At 38.3% G+C, this 21923-nt stretch overlaps 1 protein-coding gene across 19 annotated transcripts in view; it reads left to right on the top strand.

Annotated features, from left to right (window-relative positions):
* The window catches only part of macf1a (microtubule actin crosslinking factor 1a), a 545346-nt gene that overhangs the window by 192159 nt on the left and 331264 nt on the right, over positions 1-21923 (top strand). For all 19 annotated transcript variants that reach the window (XM_059654271.1, XM_059654278.1, XM_059654275.1 and 16 more), the window contains exon 2: positions 19573-19634. In XM_059654271.1, the coding sequence (XP_059510254.1) occupies positions 19573-19634 (62 nt within the window). The remainder of the gene's footprint in view (positions 1-19572; positions 19635-21923) is intronic.

The following is a 21923-nucleotide window of genomic DNA, read 5'->3' on the forward strand; positions in this document are numbered from 1 at the left end:
TGATCTAAAGCATCAGAAGAATCTCAAATGTAAGTGGCAAGGAGAGGGGGGAGATAAAAATAGTCAGGGTATGAAGAAACAAGTTCCACGGAACAGGAACCCGCAGAAACAATGGGTCTGCCAGACAGACCACAACTTCCAAAGTCTGTTGATGTGTGATGCCTAGGCCTATGCAAGGAAGTAGGGCACTTTAGCAAGATAATAAGCCAGGCTCACCAGCATTTGTGAAAACTCCCTTGTATGAGTCACTGCTGTCATGGGAAAGCAGAAGAGAATTTGTTCTTTTGGTGGCTTTTGAAATTTCTGGTTGACTGTTCTTTATCATTTCATGGTTATTTCCACGAATTGACAGAGAAGGTACGATACTTAATTCTTGCGTGATAAGTGATTTGCATGTTTGTGTATCAGTTACCCAAACCAGCTAAAATTAGGTTGCATTTTGAATGTAAAAATAGTGGTTGGCTTGCATGACAGTGATATGGGGAAGAGGTGGTTGAAACAGGGAAGAATATTGAGAATAGGATACAGTTATATGAATAGGGAGGAGATTAACTGTCACTACTTTTTGGAGAAAGGTAACAGACAACTTTTAGATGTGTTAAATGTTCTCCATTTAATGATCCTAGCTAATGTTATTACTGGACAAGTCGGATCCCAGAAATTTGCCTTAATAGTTTGATTTCAGTTATTATTTTGGCTTTGAGGTGATCCTTGCACGCTTGAGTTTTTAAATGAATGTTACATATTGTGTTTAATGATTAAAATGGAATTTTCTTGTGTACAAGAAATGAAAATGAGTGGAATAAACCAAGCTATTTACATGTATATTTAGAACACAGTAATATATAATCCTGAAACACTTTTTTCAATAGTAGTCACACCCAGGAGAATTTCAAGTTGTTATTCTTCAGATCTCCAGCATCTTCAGTTCCTTTTTTATTTTGGAGGTCTAAGCTTAGTTGTACGAAGGCTCCAAGAAAAGGCTCAATCTCATGTGGGACTTTGAAGCTTATAGGTAAAGTTATGCCTACAGACATGTAATAGCAGTAACATTTTCTTTTCTTTCCACAATGCTGACAGACGTGCTGAGTTTCTTGAGCAGCTTTTGCTTTTTAAGTTTTTAGACTTTCTCAGCTTCAAGTCACGCTGCATGGTTTCAACTAAACATTTCTGTTCTGAAACTTTTTAACTGCACTTGTTATGCCGAGGTAACCTCTTTGCTAACAGCCCTAGACGACGACAACCGTTTAGGTTTTGGAGTAGATCTGTAGCTTGGGTTGTGGGCATTGAGGTTGGTTGGCTTGCTGAGCTGGTTTGTTCCACAGATGTTTCATTACCGTGCTTGGTAACATCCTCAGTGCAGCCTCTGATTAAAGCGTCGGTGTATCTTCCTGCCTGGTTTTATGGTAATGATAAACAACGCACACATCCGGCTCCACAAATACAACAGATTGTGTGCCAAAAAGTTATTCAAGGAAGCTGCCAATCGAGACTAGACAAGTGACGTGGGACAAGCCACTAACGTTAGCCAACAGACCACAAGAGCCAAGAAAAGAAGACCCTGCAAGACAAGCAGGGGGCGGCGGTGGTGGGGTTGTTAAAATGTATCAGATAAAAAACTGCAGATGCTGGAGAATCCACAATAACAAGGTGTGGAGCTGGATGAACACAGCAGGCCAAGCAGCATCTCAGGAGCAGGAACGCTGACCTTTTGGGCCTAGACCGCTCATCAGCTTTTCTGTTGAAGGGTCTAGGCCTGAAACATCAGCTTTCCTGCTCCTAAGATGCTGCTTGCCCTCCTGTGTTCATCCAGCTCTACACTTTGTTATCTTTTGATAACAACAGTTCATGGTTTGTAGTGGAGATGAGTCAACAGTTTCAGCCCCTGACTGACATGGAAGGTGACTGCTGTTATTGCAACACTGAATATTAGGCATGCACCCAAAAATATAGAAGGGGAGTAAATGTTTGAGGAGGGGTGGTGGTGGAGAGGTAGAGATGACTAATCACAACTGATCCCAGGCAAAGATGGATATCACCAAGAGAATGTGTAGATGAGGAAGAGAAAGAATCAGAAAAGGTGCTTGGAGCAAACTGGAGGATGATGGTTTGAGGGCACAAAGACAAGTCATTGCTGAAGTTGCTCTGGCTATGATCAGATGATTGAAGTGAAGGTAATTCTGCTAGAGTATTATTCTGAGGAAAGGTGTTGTAGAATGAGTTTGAACGTCAAATGTTGTGACAAGCATGAAAAGAGAACGCACTAAACTTGGAGTAATCTCATTGTTATGGCAGAAGACAGTTGTAGAGATTGAAACATGGGTACTGTAGTGGAATACCTTTGCAAATCAACATGTGCTTATTTTTAAGAATTTGGTCGGCAAATATAAGATTGGAATATTGAATTACACAACTAATATTTTCTCAATAGGGTCGGTGTGTTATGAGATCAGGGCCTTCAAAATATGGAATTTGGGGTTGCAAGTTGTAAGACAGCAATGGCTACTGTTAAAATCTGGCTGACTGATCACAGTTGAGGTTGCTTTTTAAGTTTGGTGTTTTGGTTTTGGTTTTGGTGGGCATGGCCTAAATATTTGATCTGATTCCTACTGCAAAAAAAACTATACTTTTCAAAAAAAACTTTTTTCCATTAGATACAGAAGTTTGGGAAGCATTCAGCTGGATATTATACAAGTCCCACAAACAGTGAGGTTCTGGTTAATCAGATTTGCCCCTTCCAGTCCACAATGCAAACTTGTACACAGTTTACCCACTCTTGAGCAATGCTGTCTTCCCCAATCAGAAGAGAAATATGCAATGACTTCAGAGAAAAGCCTTGGTACCTTTTTTGGCTTTAACTGATATAACCCAATGGAGTTAGTTGTATGGTTGAAGTTGCACTTTATTAATAAATTATCAAGTAACGTTTTGATTGTTGGGTTCTGTAATGTCAGATTTTTATTTGACCAGATTGAATATCAGTGATTTTTCTTAAACGTTGGTCTAATGGACATGTCTCATTCATGACCACAGTGCTAGATGCTTGTTGTGCTAATAAGTGTTAAGGAACTGCGGTAGTTTCACCACAGTTAACTTGTGATAATATTACCAACACAACTAACAGTTGTGTGATACAGGAGAAAATGTAGACTGCCAATAACAATAAGTATTTCCCCTAAACTATTCTAAGCTCTGTGTCTCTTTGCTCATTGGTGGATTACAGACTTGGAAAAATGTATTGCAATGAGGAAATAAGCATAATTTACCATATCACTGAAGATGCAATTCTTTGCAAAATTCCTTTTGTATAGAACATTGGTTGTACAGTTTGGACTTAATATCCATGTTCATAGCAAAATGCATTTTGCATGGATTGACTCTTTAATCTGGAAACTGTTTGTAATATGTCACTGAGTTAAGCATGTGCTTTTTCTTTTTTACTAAACTTAGAACATGTTTCATCATTCAAGGTTCCCATATCTTGCCATCCTTCCCTTTTCATTGTCACAGGAATATGCTGGTCCTGAACTTTGGTCAGCTGGCTTTTAAGACTCCCAGATATCAGATGTGATTTATCTTTAAACAGCTGTCCCCAATCCTGTTTTTCCTGTTCCTGCTTTGTACTGTTGTAATTTGTCTTCTGAATTTAGCACTCTTATCTGGAGGATCAGTATATTCCTTATTTGTAGCTGCCTTAAAACTTAGGTAATTATCTGATCATTGCACCCACTGAAACTTTGATCACCTGGTTAGGCTGAATCCCCAATTCAAGGGGCCTAGTATGATGGCTTCCCTAGTTGGGCTACCTACATACTACTTCAAGAATCCCTCCTGGATGCACTTAATGTATGACAACGAGTGTAGAGCTAGATGAACACAGCAGACCAAGCAGCTTCAGAGGAGCAGGAAAGCTGACATTTCGGGCCTAGACCCTTCTGAAGGGTCTAGGCCCGAAATGTCAGCTTTCCTGCTTAGCCTGCTGTGTTCATTCAGCTCTACACCGTTTTTGTCTAATTGTCCAGCATCTGCAGTTCCTACTATCTCTGCATCTAATGCATTCTGTTTCCAGCCAAACTCCTGGCACTAGGAGTCCCAGTGAATATTGGAAATTGAAAATCACTACAACACCTCTGTTTTTACATCTTTCCATGATCTGCTTACATACCTGTTCCAATAGCCAGTGGGGAGGGAAAAAGGGAGACTTGTAGTATAATCCCATCATAGCATTGGCATTTTTCTTATTCCGGCGTTCTACTAATACCTCACTGGCTGAGCCATCCAAGATGTCCTGTCTTCGTCACAGCTGTGACATTTCCTTAATCTTTCCTTAATCCAACTCCCTCACCCCTTTCATTACTCTCTATCACACCTGAAACACTTCAACCTTGGAATGTTAAGCAGTCAGTCCTGCTTTCCCCTCAACCATGTCTGTAATGGCTATAGCATCATAGCCCATGTACTGGTGATAATGGGAACTGCAGATGCTGGAGAGTCCAAGATAACAAAGTGTGGAACTGGATGAACACAGCGGGCCAAGCAGCATCTCGGGAGCACAAAAGCTGATGTTGAGATGCTGCTTGGCTGGCTGTGTTCATCCAGTGCCACACTTCATCATAGCCCATGTACTTATCTTCTTCAAAATGCAAACTACAAGATGATTATACTAGTATCTTGGAAAGAATTAACTTTTAGGCAACAAAATCTGTTAATGTTTACATTTATTTTACATTTTATTTCCAGTATTTGGAGTCCGAGAGGATGAAGACTCTCTTCTCTTAAATGAGCTTCACACCTACATGATTGGAGATGATTGTTTTGATAACCTATGCAAGATAATGAGTGGAAAATCATTCTTTTTAGCTATTTGCTGTCTGCTCCCACAAGATTGTTATTTTCAAGAAGTAACGTAACCATAAACTTAGATGACTTGTGTGCTACTAGTTGCTCAACTAAGGGAAACAAAATAAATACTTTGCGAATGCTTGCTATTTTTGAAAAAAAACTTGTGCGCTTATGTATTTGCTTGAGCTCTGTACAATAGAGGCTACCCTAATTCCACATTGAACTCTCAAATCTTGGCAATTCAGACTAATAAAATCAAAAAGATCTGCTAGTCAGACATTCCACTGAACAAGCTACATTGCACTGAGATAATGAGGTGTCGAGCTGGATGAATGCAGCAGGCCAAGCAACATCTTAGGAGTAATAAAGCTGATGTTGAGGGCCTGAAGCATCACCTTTCCTGATCCTCTGATTGGCCTTCTGCATTCATCCAGCTCTACACCTCATTACCTCAGATTCTCTAGCATCTGCAGTTCCTATTATCTCTGAGCTATATTTGTTTTGTTTAAAGCATATATTTTGTTTTTTCCCTCAAGCTAACTACCTGGAGACAATGGAAAATTGTCTTCACAGCATTTGTATTCACTTAGGCTGGGATCTTGAATCTAACGACAGCTGGCTTCTATCACATCTAATATGACGGAACTAAAGGAATAGAGTGACTACCAAGATTGAAATTTGACACATGCTTGATTTTTGTCATCCTTCCAACTGCACCCTGTTATCTCTAAGTTGGGTCAGTTTTTGACCTTCCTTCTAGCTACTCAACTACAGCATTCTTCACTTGTTTTAGGTGGAGAAACTTAGCAGGCCCGCCGGTATTTGCTGAAAGTGAAACATGGTTAATGTTGGAAGTCCAGTATGGCTTCAGAACTCTGTCTGTCTTGCAAAATAACAATGTGTGCATACCCACCACCTCAACCACACCTATCTGTTGTCTGGTGACAGATATCCTTCAGCCAGCTGTCGTATACTTATTTAAGGATTGCTCTTGTCAGTTTGTTCAGAGGTTCTAACTTTAACATATCTGACATGCTGGCCAGCAGAGATATCATGCTGGATTTTTAACCCTGGAATCTTTGGAGGTCCATTGATGACCAGTTAGTGCCATATTGTAATTAAGTTATACAGAGTTTGGCGAAGCTTCCTTGGAGAAAACAAAATTCAGAGGGAATTTGGGAAAGGGATTCAAAATCATGAGGGGTTTGGACAAGACCACATAGGAAAAAACTTCTTGTTGGTCAAAGGGTCGAAAAGAAGGCAGCGCAGATGTAGGCTAACTGGTGAAACAAAAAGCAGCGTTAACGTAGGAAAAAAAAATTTTCATGTGGTGAGTACGTAAGGCCTGGAATTTACTGCCTGATTGTGGATAAGGTTTATTCAACACATTTAAAAGGGAATTGGATTATTATTTGAAAAGGAAGCAAATGCAAGGTTATTATACTAGGCTAAGACAGGTATGGAGCACAAGATGAATTCCCCTTCCATCTCAAGGTCTGATGGGCTGAAAGGTCTTCACCTCTGTTCTAACCATTCTGTGATTCTCTTCACGTTGTCTTGGGTCTTCCAGACAGAATGATCTGGGAGTTGGCCTGTTTCCTCTACCTAACTGAGGATGAGTTAAAGTTGCTGAGACTTTCTGCTTTAGCTATGAGCACTCTGGTCCCCTTTTGTCGGTCAGTGCATTGAGTATAGGAGTTGGGATGTCATGTTCACATCCTGTATTTTACTGAAACTGCTAATTCCACAACGTTACTAGTCTGTGTTCCTATTGTAGCCCCAACACTTCCAAAACCTATATCCACAATTTTATAACTTATTGAGTGAATTGCTTCGGTGTATTCCCAACTGATTTTCTTTCCCCACCCACTAAAATGAAAAAGCATGTTTCACATGACCTGTGCAATGCTAAGTGCAGCTTTCCCATAAGTGCTGTACTCTTTGAATAAATTTAGAAGAAAATCCCTTATGACATCTCCGTATCTTTTGACTCAGTTCTTGTGACCTTCCGTCCCTTTACCCCATACAGCTTGAGCAACTCTGTCCCTACTCCCCAAAAGTACACCACCTCTATATCTCAATCTGAAAATCTACTCAGACCAAATTATCTCTTAGTAGGACTGCTGATTGCTGGAGAATCTGAGATAACCAGGTGTAGAGACCCTTTGATCTGAAACGTCAGCTTTCCTGCTCCTTTGCTGTTTGGTCTTATCTCATCGCTCAGGTTAGTGTTTGTTGCCAGCTCTTCACCATGACTTCACAATCTGTCTTATCTGCACATTTGTTATTCCGACATGGCTTTAGCAGGCATTTTGCCTTCCACTCCAATAATTTGTCTTTCCCAAACTCTGGTATGCTAGCTTGCACAATCTCCTGACCCATCCCTCTGTCCTATTGGTTCAGAGTCCAGCAATGTCTCAAATTTCAAATTGGTCTTTTCCTCTCCTAAAAGTCGCAACCTCTTCTAGCTCTATTTTTGAGAATTGTTGCTACGGTTCTGGCATGTCCTGAGTTACAGAAGACCCAACCTTTTTTAGCAGCTATGACTTTGGCTGTGTAGGCCCCAAGTTCTATAATTCTCTTCTCTTGCTCAATCTCTCCACCTCCATCTGTCTGTAAATGCTCCATAAACAGCAGGGGATGGAGACAAACTGGTGACAGTTTAACCTGAGGATTGCTTTGCCTGTGGTGAGGGGCAAAGTTGAAAAGCTGGGACTTTCATGGTGGTCCCAATCGGTGTGGGAATAGAACCCATGCTGTTGCCGTCACTCTGCACCTCAAACCAGACCTCCAGCCAACTGAGCTATTAGCCAACCCCACTCCTTAGAGATTTCTTCAATTGTGCTTTCAGTCGTCGGTGCTAATGCTGCTACTTTGTGGCTTAGTGTACAACTTTATTTGATAATGCTCCTGTGAGGTGCTTTGGGGAATTTTCACATTTTAAAGGCACCATAGAAGCACAAGTTGTTCATCTGCGGAGGACCTTAGAATTGTTCTGTGTGATGGGCATCATATAAATGCATGTTGCGTTGATTGTGTTTAAGTTTCTGCCAAAGGAAAGGATGTTAAGGATAGTTAATTACAACGTAAATTCAGAACCTAATGCAAAACAAACCACAAGTTCAGGAAACAAACTGTGCTAGATGACCAGCTTTCAAACTCTGCTCATCTTTTGGTTAACCAACCTCCCCAGTGAGGCTGGTAATAACAAAGTGGAAAACTTGGATTATGATCTAATCTTGAATGCCAGAAATCTTCTAAAGAAATGTGTAGTCAGTAGCTGATGCATCAGCAAGTAGAGACAAAGTTCTCCTAATCTGTGACAATTTACTAGGCTGTAATGACAACACAAGTTTAAACTGAAAACTAAATAGCTTTAGAGTTTCTATTTCTCAAACACTTTCTTTTTAACACCGGATATCTGTGTTCAGGAAACTTCTGTGGTTATTCATTTGAAGAGCTGAAATATTTATCGTTTAAGTGGTACAGAAGTGCATCAACAGAAAGGAATTCATTGCAGCAGTTTCTATTCCTACTCCAGGGAGGAGTGTTGGAGGAGAAATGCCAGTACCTAGTTCTTCCTTGCTAGGGCCTGTACTCTTTGTTCTTGGGCATTTTCTGAGCATTGCCAGTATCTGGTACTTTCACAGTCATAACCCAGGCAGAGAAGGTGAGTATTCTCTACTTGGTCATACATGATTCAGATGGAGCAAGAGATCAATCATGCAAATAAACTTTTTTAAAATCTAGCCTTCGAGGTTCCTGCACTGTCCTGCCTGAAAGGAAGTTTCATTGCCTAATTGGAAATGACTAATCGTGAACTGAGATTTCAAAAAAGATCTTGTTGGTTTGGAATGGAGTCACAGTACTGAAATATCATACTGTTTAATGTAGCTGGCTTAAACTTGTACTTGGTTGGTTTTTAATGCAGAACAATTGACTGCTGTAATAAAATTCCCCTGTCAGTTTTACTTGATTTTAAAAATGATCAGTTTGGTATAACTTGCAAAGTCACCAAATTGTTTTGTTAAAATTATCAACAGGAGGAATGAAAATTGAAAACTCAGATCAACTCGTCCTCTTCAATGTTTCTTAAAGCATTTAAGAAAACTAAAGATTTAACTTATAATGCAGTAAGTCAGTAGGAACGTAATCCAGTTGCCGATATTGCCAGTGATGAAAATTAATTACTTTTGTGAAGTGACTCTTTTTGGAAAGAATCTTTTCACTTTCCCTTTAGTTCATTCATTTTTAAAAGCAAGTTAAGCCATAAGGATGATCATGCCACCTAAAAAGAATGGCTTGTAGAAGTAATGAAGCTCAAGGATGTGAGAAAACTGACTTTGACTTTGCTGTTTGCAGTTGAGCCTGAGGTGTTCTGGGTGCTTGTGGTATCAGTTGAAAAGCTAATACCCACGTTAGCATCATGTGGATTTGCTGTTTCTGTAATCAAACAAATAGAGAAAAAATAAATGTTCGACATTGGTTTATTTGCAGTGATTGCATTGAAAACTAGATCATGAATCAAGATTTTTATCTGTATGGCATTTTTCTGTATGTTATGGCATTCACTTTGTTTTGCTAAACCTGAGTGATCAGTACATGTTGTGAGCTAAATGCAATTAATTTATACCTAATATCTATATGAATATTGCAAAATACTGAGTTCTAGAAATCTGAAATTAAAACACAATGCTGGAGAAATTAGTCTGGCAGTATCTGTGGAAAGAAACAGTTAACATTGTGTTCAAAGACTCAGCTTTGAAATTGATGATGGGATGTGGAGAATGACAGTTTTTATGTTGTAGACAACAAGGAAAAGGATTCTGTTTTCCACTTTGACTCAAATGTAATCTTTGAAAGAATCTATTGCTAAACCAAATTCCTTAATATGACAGTACACATCATTTTTGAGATGCTTGAATATTTGGAATTCTTCCTTTGCTGATGTGTATTTTTTTATAAAAATGAAACGAAACTAAGCAGGTAATCCAAGTCTTTTTGAAAAGTTAGTGTTTCTGGTCAGAAGGGAATATCACTGTTGACCAGAATAAAGATTCCTCCTCGTTCGTTGCCATTTGTCACATTTTTCAAAACTCCTCATTTTAAGTAGATATCATCTTTCATGGCATCTGCAGTGCATTCTAGAAATTTTTTCAAATTCTGTTGCCTGTGTAGCTTTATCATGAGAGAGAAAGCACTAGTGCAACTGGTCAATTTCTTAAATACTTGAACTAGCAGTACCCGGAAACACACAATTACTACAGATGAGCAAGTTCAATGAATGAGTATCTTGGGACCTAAAACATGATCTTCTAATTGGTGTTAAGAAACCCTGTATGCAGCATACTCGTAATAGAACTCAGTTAAGATTGGTTTAAGATCAGGATTTTTTTTCCTTAGTTGAAATTGGAGTATGAAATAATTTTAAGTTCATGACAATGGTGGTAAAATCAGGAGAATTATTTTCATTCCATAGATGACAGCACACACTTTAAGTTTGACTCTTGGATGTTGGTTTAATGAGATAGTAGCCTGATAGTTGTAGTACATAACTAGGGGTTCTTGTTGGGATGATAATTCTGATCAACATTAGTAACTAAAAATACTAAACTGAAGAGAAATCAACTAGAAATTTCAGTTGGTCTATCCAAGCACTCTTGAAAGGAAACAATCTCTGCATTTATCGTAATGTACTTGCCAAAGCTGGGTTTAAAATGACATCCACTCTGTCTCTTTGCCAGTTTCGAGATATATGGATTTCTACATTGCTGTATTTTCAATACTAATGTTTCTACATTTTCTGTTATGCAGATGGCAAGTGAAGGGCTCAGAACACCACCAATTCCCAAAGAAAGAGTTATCAAGGAACGGTTAGTCTAGGGTAGTGTCCATAAACATGTATCCAAATTTCTGGATGTTGGCAACAGATTGATCAATTGTTACAGCCCTCAAAGTAGGAAGGGGCATAAATAGAAACAACAATAAAATAACATTAACTGATTAAAAGTTCACCTTTAACTCAAGCAGATGGAAGTGTTTTTTTTGTACAAGATGAAGTCATCCATTTTTTAACCTTGGATTTCTCAAAGGTATCCGCTAATAGTTTCTTCTTGACTATCCATGGTGTTTGTAATTGTTCTTGCTTTTGTTATAGGAAGCACCCCAATTTTCATCCTCTGTTTCCTGGAAGATAACTTGCCTTGGAAACAACAAGATGGCATCATAAATTGCTGCATGTTGTTTGATTTGATTTGTTCTTATTCAGTAGAAATTCATGAAATCCCTATCGAGTGGAAGCAGGCTATTTGGCTCAGTCTCCACTGGCCCTCGAGCATCCCATCCAGACCTGCTTCCCTACCTTTTGCCTGTAACCCTGCATTTCCTGTGGTCAGTCCATCTAAACTGCACATCCTTGGATACTGGGCAATTTGGCGAGGCAGGTTCACCTAACCTACACATCTTTTGGACTGTGGGAGGAAACTGGAGCATCCAGAGGAAACACATGCAGACACGGGCAGAATGTGCAAACTTCGCACGCCGGTTGTCCGAGGGTGGAATTGAATTCAGGTCCCTGGCATTGAGGCTACGGTGCTAACGACTGAGCTGTTGTGCTGAAATTGAAGACTGTTTGGTTTTTTTTTTGCTGCGAGTGTTAGCAGACAATGAAAGAAGCGTACAGTGACAGATGTACAGCAGTTGAAACTTAATTAAATCGTACAGATTTTTAAAAAAAAATTTGTTCATTGGATCTGGGTGTTGCTTACTAGGCAGCATTTTATTAACCATCCATTGTTGTCCCAAAGACAGTTAAGAGTCAACTACTGTTTCTGGAGTCACATGTAAGTCAGACTGTTTAACAATGGCACATTTCCTTCCCTATGGGATATTAACGGACCAGATGGATTTTATGGCAGTTGAGCATATTCACGTGATTGACATTTAAGTTAGATTTTTTTTAATTCTACACTTGTGAATTCATATTTCACCATTGCCATAGTGGGATTCAAACCTGTATTCATAGAACTTCAGTCTGGTATTCTAGATTACTTGATAGTCCAGTAACTTTACCATTACATCACTACCTCCTTTTACTCTTGAAGGGTTAAACTTGTATTATTTGCCAAACTTCTAAGTACATTTTACTTTAAATTCTGTTTTCTGCACAGTAGCATTTCCTCCTACCATGACAAAGTAGAATTACTTTGGGGAAATTGGTTCAAATGAATTCAGTTTGAAATCTCATGCCTCATTGGAATGTTGGCTTTAACACTAAAAAATTGCACTGCTGGTTCTGAAATAGGTACGATTTTTAAATGTTACATTTTTAAGGTAAATACATGGGGAGGTGGAAGAAATATCTACAATCAAGTCAAAGGTTTATTGGGAACTGGCAAGGCCATGATCAAATCAATATTTATCTCATTGAATTGCAGTGCAGGTTTAAGGGCAAAAAGTTTCCTTCTGTTTATTATGATCTTAGTCAGGAATAGGTGCAGTTGGTTGAATGAGAAGCTCATATGGAGCATAAATGCTTGCACTGAGACCAGTTGAATGCTTAGCCTGTTTCTCTGCTGAAACTCTATATGCATTTTATATTTTCTCATGCTACCCTAATGTGCAGAACAGGCCTATCGTCTTAGTTACATATTACTGACTTTGTGGGGAAAAGAAATCTAATAACGTTTAGAGCTAATAAAATGTGAGGCTGGACGAACACAGCAGGCCAAGCAGCATCTCAGGAGCACAAAAGCTGACGTTTCGGGCCTAGATGAAGGGTCTAGGCCCGAAACGTCAGCTTTTGTGCTCCTGAGATGCTGCTTGGCCTGCTGTGTTCGTCCAGCCTCACGTTTTATTAGCTTGGAATCTCCAGCATCTGCAGTTCCCATTATCTCTAATAATGTTTAGAGTTTAATTGAGCCTTTTGCAACACCTTTTTTATCAGGAAATTCTCCTACAAGATAGAAAAATAGAGAATGGGATGTAGGGCAAAATCTCAGTGGAATGTGCATTCTTTCTTTCTTTCTTTAAAAGAATGTAAGTGGTTGTGTAAAAGGTGCTACATCACAGTGGAACAACAGCTTTTAGTAGTTGCATTGTACCTCAGTGATTTGCAAGTGGGCGTATAAGTGAAGTTTTCAAATCTGCTAAATACTGAAACTTGGAAGGGGATGCTGGTGGGAATGGAAAAATAGTTGGTGACAAAACATTAAATGCAAAGTGATCAGATTATATTGGAAATTTTTCTCGGAATGACCAGATTTTGTACAATATGAATAAGCAGGATGTGACACAGGAGAGGGGTTTGGAAGGCACCCTTTTACTGAAACAATGAAGAATGCACTGAGGACTTACAATCTGATGGATAGAATAAAGGAGGGAGAGAGCTAAAAATTATTTGTTCACTAACTGAAATGCTTTGTACACTTCTGGTCAGCATATTATGGTAATCTGGTTCTTGAGTTTAGAGATCGGAGGACAAGCTAAATGATCATAAACATTTTCTCTTCCAAACTTGAATGGTTTTGGATAGGTTTGAGGTAACTGACTCATTCTTCTGTATATGTTGAAATATTGAAGATAGCTATATAGGAAATTCAAAGTTGTTGGGTAGAATTTTAGACAAGTGAATGGAAGACTGTTGGATACCAAGTATAGGATGTGAGCTATTTCTTTCAAATTTTAATCTAAAGCAGATGGACTGCTGAGACTTGTAGATCTTGCCACCTCTGTGTTCCAAAGGGAAGTTGTAATGATTCCTGTTTGGCGGGAGATTGGGGGTGGGGGTGGGAGTTTCTCCCTTGTTTTATATTCATGGTTTTTAATGGACTGATTGACTATTCACTCAGAGGTGCTAATTTACTATCTTGACACTAAAAGACTCCGTATCTTGCTGAGGGCGGAGTGTGGGGGATGGCGAATGGGGAAGGATGGAATAGTGTGGGCAGAGCAAGGGAGAAGTGCAGTAGAAAATGTCTGCTGATAATTTCTTTAGGCACTGTATCCAATGACACCACTAGGGCTGCTTTTTTAAATTTGTGTTTAGATCACTCGTAGATTCACTGCCTCTGTATTTCTGTGAATCATCTTCAGCTTAGAGGAAATGACGTTAGACTGCCATATTTTAAGGAGGTTGATCTGATAATCTGTTTGAAGCATTGCAGCACAGATATTGCAGCAGGAGCAGGTGAATACAGCAGAAAATTTATAGCTGTACCAGATTAAAGGTTCCCTGGCTAATACACAAGCTGCAAAAGATATTTATAGCTCTGAGCAGTTTCTGCATGTTATCAACATGAACCAAGCGTAAAAGGGAAATGGTTGTAGCCTGCCTACATTTCAGTACCTTCTGTATGTCTGATTCAGTTCAGTAATGTGGGTCACTGGAGAATTAATTACTGGAGGAAAAAAGAAGATGCATCAGTTCTGAGTTTTAATTTGACTGCAGTTTTTTTGGTTTGGAAACTGGATGACTTGAAACAAGCCTGGCTGGACTTTGTAAGATAATACAACAGCTGTAGAAATACAGATACAAGCAGCGGTTTCTTACCTTTTTTTTCTAAGAGACTAACTGTATTTGCCTCTGCTATAATTTCACTTGATTTTAATAAATCCATGGAATACTTTTCTGATCTTTGGATTTAAAGTGTGCACATCTGTAGCAGATATGAATGACAGTTAGCCGTATGTGCAGTCTTTTGGAATTTTGGCAGTTTGCAGACCGTTAAGGTAATTAAAAGAAGATCGGGAGAAATTCTAATTTTTCCAGGAAGTGGTTCACGGCCCAGTATAACACGCTTGGCTGACTGCATCATAACATCTTGTCAAACTTTCAAGACGAGTACGAAGCATAATGTCATCTACACGTGCTGGTAAAATATGGGGTCTCTACAGTAATGACAGGGAGCTAAATGCAAGCTTGGTTTCCTTGATGTGCTGTATGGGTCAGTATGTTTTAATTTCTAAATCCTGTATTCATAATAATATTGTACTTGAAACTGTTTGTAGCAACTAAATTATTAGGCTTTATCACTGAACAATTTCAATTTGGAAACATTTTAATAATGGCAGCATTGTGAGCTAATAACATTTTTTGCTTTCCTCCATGTTGTCCACCTTAGCCACCACATCTCCCCTTTCCCCACCCCTAACCCCACTCTTGTGAGCCCAATATGGAAGGTCAATCACTGCACCTCTGAAGACATGTGAAATTTTTGAGTGCTGTTGATTTTTAGAATCTAAATCAATGACCTAAATGACGACCTTAGCCCTTTTTTAATGTATTGAGAACCTTTAAAGATGGCACTTTTTAAAACATACAAGATTGTTCTCTATTCTTGTACTGATGCTACTTAAGACTTTAACTGTTCTAATTAATTAATAAAACAAGTGGTCAGTCAAAGTCTCACCAAAGTAGTGTAATGATTTTTTGAGCTCTCTCGCTGAAGCTGAATTTCACTTTGTTAGATCGGTGCTTGGAAATCTCATCCTATTTGTGTAGTAATACAAGAACCGAATTGTACCAGCAATTTCTCCATAATGGGCAGTGAATTATTTAATCTGGTAATTTAAATTGGTGATTGGGGAAAACCATTTCTTCTCTCTTGGATGGAACATGAAAAATACGACATTTTTAGTTCTGTTGTATCGAACAACTTGAGCTTGGTTTCTATAAATATCTGCCAACTTTAAATGGAATGGAGCACAGAATATAAACAAAAATATTTTAATTAAAAGCCATGTTGTGTTTAATGTGTAATTATTTAAAAGAAAAAACATACTTGTACCTTTTTTTGACATTAATCTTGGTATGATTTTGTTTGAGCAGCCTTGTAAATTCTTAATAGCAAAGTATTTCTCATGGTATCAACCATGACAGTGTTTAAATAACACCTCATTGCAGAAATTAACATTTTTGAGTAATGTGTGATTGTTTAAAATGGTTTATAAATTTGTCTTGTTGCCATATTATTTGGTGAGGACTAAAATACCAAGTGAGGCCTGACTGAAAACTGAATTTCGTCTCAGGTTTTTAGCAGTACTTCTGGACAGCAGAGACCATGTAGCAACAAGGTATTGGGTTAATTGTGCAAAAAATCCAATTTCAGTAGTGGTAAAATAATGTAGCAAAAGCCCTTTAAACAGGCTACTGTTTGTATAATGGCTGAGAAATGTGGCTGAAAATGTACAGTACTGAACTGCCTGTCTTGGCTATTACATGTTGCTGATTTTTGACTGTTCTTGATTTTTAGTGGCATCACACTGAGATTGACTAAAGGTTGCTCTGCCTGTTTTAGAGGCTTCAGCATGAATCCTAAGCTTGCACATTAGTAGTGAATGCCACCTTTTTTAGATGAAATGTTAAACCAAAGCTCCACTTGCTTTCCTGTGCAGATTGAAAAAAAATCACATGGTATTTTGAAGAAAATGGGGATTCTCGCCAACATTCTGGCCATTTGTTTGTTCTGCCTCATCACAACACTTTGGTCATTTAACACATTACTATTTGTGGACCCGTGTGTGTGTGTGTGTGTGTGTGTGTGTGTGTGTGTGTCTGATCAATTGTTGCTGTATTTCCTACAACTGTGAATACCCTTCATAGGTTGTAAACAGCTTCATGATAAGCCAAGGTTGTTTAAACCCCTCAAAGATTCTGCCTTTATTAGGACTGTTTTGCCATGATCACTAATTCTAAGTGGAATATACCATTTTGTGTGTGTGTGTGTGTGTCTATATAGATTTTATTTTGCTCCATTTTTCATTTGCATATGAAATGCAGACAAATGGTCAGCTTGCCAACCTGATCCCTGGCCTTGGCAAACGCTACTGTGTAATTGCTCCTGTGCGTTGCCTTTTCTCTAAAGATGGGTGTCTATTCCCCACTGAGTGAGTATTGTCCTTTTTTGTTTTAAATGAATAATCTATTGTAGCTTTGACGCTCCAGTGAACCAAATGAGTTTTTAACTTTAAACTCATCATTCCCCTCTTATGGAAAAATTTCATTTTTAATTAAAAATGAAATCTTCTGTTTTGTAATATTTTCAGTCATTGGCTTTAGGGTATAAATTAATGTGCAGTTATTGGCTTTCCGTAATCTCATACATGGAGATTTATAAAAATTGGTGTCTTCAAATGCACCCCAAGGTCTCTTTGTTCAGCAACACTCCCCAGGAGCTTACCATTAAGTGTATAAGTCCTGCCCCGATTTATCTTTCCAAAATGCAGCACCTCACACTTATCTAAATTAAACTCCATCTGCCAGTCCTTGGCCCATCTGATCAAAATCTTGTTGTACTGAGGTAACTTTTGCTGTCCACTGCACCTCTAATTATGGTATCATCTGCAAACTTACCAACCATGTCTCCTATATTCTCATCGGAATTGCTTATATAAATCACCAAAAAGCAGTGGATCCAGCATGGATCCTTGTGGCACATGACTGGTAACAGACCTCCAGTCTCAAAAGTAACCCTCCTCCATCACCCTCTGTCTTCTACCTTCGAGCCAGTTCAGTAGCCAAATGACAACTTTTCCCTGTATTCAATGTGATTTAACATTGCTTACCAAACTATATGAGGAACCTTGTCGAACGCCTTACTGATGGCCATATGGATAGAGTCCACTGCTCTGCCCTCATCAATCCTCTTTGCTACTTCTCTGAACTCAATCAAATTAGTCAGACGTGATTTCCCACGCCCAAAGCTATGTTGGCTATCCCTAATCTGTCTTTGGCTTTCCAAATACGTGTAAATCCAGAACCTCCAACTAGCCCACCACTGGTGTCAAGTTCACTGGTTTATAGCTCCCTGGCTTTTCCTTACCACTTTCCTTAAATAATGGAACCATGTTAACAAACATTCAGTATTCTGGCACCTTTATCTGTAGTTATGAATATCTCATTTTAACATTCTATATGGAGAAATAAAGCATCGCTCTTGGCATAACACTTTGAACTACGTGTTACAGTACAAAGTTGAAGGCTAATTATAAGTTAAGACCAATAATATCTGACTATTTATTTATATTACAGGAATTCCTCCTTTTCGTCACTAAATCCCTTTACCTCACTTCTGTTAAAACTTTGAATCTAATTTATTTGGAAGAAATGTTTGCATAACATTTTCATGAGAAGGTAAACTTTTGTAGAAAACATTTTAGGTGTTTTAGGTGTAAACCACATTTATCCAATTAATTATACAGATCTTTCTGTGATTTGCAGTCAATTTTTACCTCCAGAATGAAGCAAAAGTACAAGGTTCCACCTGTTCATCCAAGAGATGATGCATTTCTATAAAATCAAAGTTAGTTGGAGTTAGTAGTTGCAGTGTTGAAATGGTACCCAGCCCTTCAGTGAGCAGATGCTGAGATACAACGTTTTATTGCTGAAATGAGCAGTTGTAGCTTTACAATTCAGTTTGAACATGCTTGCAGCAACTCTGGTTCAGTACAACGAATGCTCAAGCTGTGCTATGATTTTTGCATTCTGGATATTCCAACTTATCATTTTGATTTAATCATTTCAGTAGCCTTTTTTCAATCTTTCTTGATTAAAGCATATTAAATCATGATTCATGGTTTTATATAGTTTGAAGGTCAAATTTGGATTGCTTAGTTGGACTGACTGACTGACAATTAAGGTGAAACCTTGTGAGAGAAATGGTATGAAGTGCAGACAAGAGTACATGCACACGAGGTCACAGTCCTGGGTTTGATTGCATTTTGCACTTTACATAGTAATGTCTTGCCAAGTGCCCAAGAATTACTAGACCCTGGAGATCAAATGTACAAGAATTGCTTGTTCTTTAATCTCTTGCAAAAATTTTTTTGGATAAAATCGTCTATTCCTTTTCTCAGAAATTCTTGTGCTGAGAACTGTGTTTTGACTTAAACATACCATTTGTTATTACCAGCGTTTGGAAAAAAATCAGTTCGTCCAGAGCTCTCTACGTGTATAATCACAGGGTATAATCTGCGTACTAGCTCCTGCTAAGTAAGGTTAACAAATGGATTGTTAGATTTTTCCTCCTGTTAGAATATACTGAATTCAAGATTCTCACGATTTGAGAAAAAAGTCCTTGGGCATTATTGTTTTACAAAGAAATAGTTTATGCTTATGAACTATGCAAATGATAAAAGAACTTCAGTAATGTTCTGGTTTCCGTGGCCGTTTTTTTAAAATCAAGTTTTAGGTTGAGTTGGATTGGTGGTAAGAGTGTGTGTTTTTTTTACTACCCTTAATTGCATGTTGTACTTTTGTTACCGTTTATGATAGGAATGGTGCGCTCGTGCTCACTCACTCGCTCGCGCTCACTCTTCCCCCACCTCCGTCCCTCGCGCTCTCGCTCCCCCCCCCACCCCCCGATTTTTTTTCTTGTTTGATGTGCCGCACAATATCTGTACCCCAGGATGCACAGACATTCCTCACTGCAGCCTATTTTAAAAAGGTGATTCTTCCCTTCAAAAATGACACTTCAGTATTGATTTGAGGCAGCTGTTTTGTGTTTTTAATGTAAAACAACAATGCGGAGGAGAAATCAAGAGACTAGAGTTAAGCGAAGAGTATTTACATTTTAACTCTAAGCCTTCAGTGCTTCATCGCTCAAGTTAACATGATTGTACCTAATTATGGCAAGATATTGTGGAGGAAGTAAAGAACCTGTTTGTAGTGTTATTTCAGTAGTCAAATTTAAATTATTAATGGTAATGTAACTTTTGTTTCCCTTTATACAGATGAGCGTGACAGAGTTCAGAAAAAGACGTTCACAAAATGGATCAACAAACATCTCATAAAGGTACAATTGTTTAACAGCACCATTCTGGGAGGGTTGCATTATGCTTTAGTTCTATTTTCAATCCAGCAGTAAATAACCTTTTATAATTACATAAACATTTGGTTCACTTTATTCCTGTGTTAAATTTTCATTTTTGCTTATTCTGTTTTGCTCTCGTGCTCGCCCCTGCCCCCGCCCTCTATTTCACCTCCAATATTTCTTGCAGTAAAGCATAAAAGTGCAAGGTGGAATTTTACAGGGGGTTTGCATTAGAATGATTTACATTTATTGGGTGTGTTCCTGTGACTACTTTGCGATGTTTCAAGCACTTGATCCTACGGCAAATAAGGCGTTCGCTTTTTCTCAATATCCATATTCGTCAATGAAAGGGCAAAGTAGTTGATCAATTGATATTGAGGAGGGAAAATTGTTTTTTGGGTCAGACTTGAGGACAATTAGTGATTTTCGTTTGTGCACATTCACTCAATCTGCATTTATAATGCATGAGTCTTTCATTTGGGGTTTCCAGGGTCGAGAAGACTCAAATTATATTGCTATTCGTCAATTGGCATGGGTTCTTCAGTTGTTTTTTGACAGTTTTGAGTCAAGTGAATGAATATTTCAATGGCATAAATTAGTGGAACATGGTTTTTGATATAAAGTTTGTGACTTAAAATATATTTAACACTATAAATGTCACTGGTGAGGAAATAACCTGTTGGGAATATCATTGGACGAGTAATCCAGAACTCCAGGTAAATGTTCCAGCATCGTGGGTTCAAATCCCATCCTAGCAGATGGTGAAATTTGATTTTCTTAAGAAAGAATCTGGAATTTAAAACGTAGCCTTGGTAACCATGTAACTGCTGTTTGATTTGTTGCAACAATCCATCTGGTTTACAAATATCCTTTATGGGAAGGACATTAGTCCTATGCTTGGCTGGCCTGTGAGAGACTCCAGACTCTCCTATGTGTTGAACCTTAATTGCTATAACGGCCATTTGAGAAGTGCAATAAATGCTGGCCTAGCCAATGACACCCACAACCTGTGAGTGAATATTTTGAAAAAAAATTCAACTTTGGATTTTGAGCTATTGGTATGAGTTTAGTCTGTTTCTTTGAAAGGATTTGAAAATTAACTTGTAAGAATTTTTGTAGCTATGGGTTCGTGGAGCCCAATGGGAATTGGTTTGCATTGAGGGTTTACAAGTAAACATAGGCTAATGCACCACACTAGTTACTATCAGATAAATGATTTTGGAACTGTTTCTTCTGGGATTGTAGGAAGTAAATAGCTTGGAAGAAGTGCTTTTCTGTTTGGCTGTTTTGCAGATCTCTTGGAAGCTAGATGTGCAGAACAGTTGCTCCCGAGAAAGGGAGGTCATTTAGAACTCTGGGAAGTGACCTCATTGTAAAAATTCCAGAGCAGAAATGCTTGATTTAAAACTCTAGTTGTTGGAAGCTGAGAATGTTCGCTTAAGCTTAGTTGTATAAAAGTTGTAGAAAGAAGCTTTTGGATCCTTGGCAGGGCATTGAAGCCACAGTAATTTAAGCCTTGTAGATGAGAAATAGGAACTTTGCATGTGAAGGAGTGTTCTTGAGTTTTTAATTGTATTTCACCATGTTTTAAAATTTAAAATTTTGTTGTATGTAAATTTTGGTTTAATCTGTTTTTGTCTTCATTTTGATTGCAAAGCAGAATGTTTGTTTGTTTTTTTTATTGTCAAAAACAAATCTGCAGCATCATCTGCTTGTCATGTAGTAAAACACTATCTAATTACAACCTAAAAAAATGATTTATCAAACCAGATTTCGTCTGGGATCTGAGTTGTTCGGTAGTAACATCACTTGGGAACGTAACTAATTTTTGTGTTTTTTTAAATGGTATTCTAATCACCTTTTTAAAGCATGAATCTAGAGCAATATCTGCCACTCTTTCTTTTTTTGTCTACAAATTCAAAATTTTCTCAATCAATTTTTGGACCAACAATGATAACCTTTTTATGGTATTTTGTTTCAGTACTTTTTTCAATAATTTTTCTTCATGACAAATCCAATTATTAAATGTTTTAGGCAATTGCCTTTTTTACAAACTGCCGTCTTGGAGAGACAAATCTTTGTAGGAACATATAAAACAGGAGCTGGAGTAGGTCATTCAGTCTATTTGAGCTTGTCCTGCTGATGAACAAGATCATGTCTGATCTTCTACTTCACTGTCATTTTCCCACACTGTGTTTCTTTCTCCTCTTTCCTTCTTCCTCCTCCCCCCCCCCCCCCCCCCCCCCCAAGGTATTGCCATAAGAAATGGAG

The sequence above is a fragment of the Stegostoma tigrinum genome, chromosome 24, assembly GCF_030684315.1.
Source record: "Stegostoma tigrinum isolate sSteTig4 chromosome 24, sSteTig4.hap1, whole genome shotgun sequence".
NCBI classification, from domain to species: Eukaryota; Metazoa; Chordata; class Chondrichthyes; order Orectolobiformes; family Stegostomatidae; genus Stegostoma; species Stegostoma tigrinum.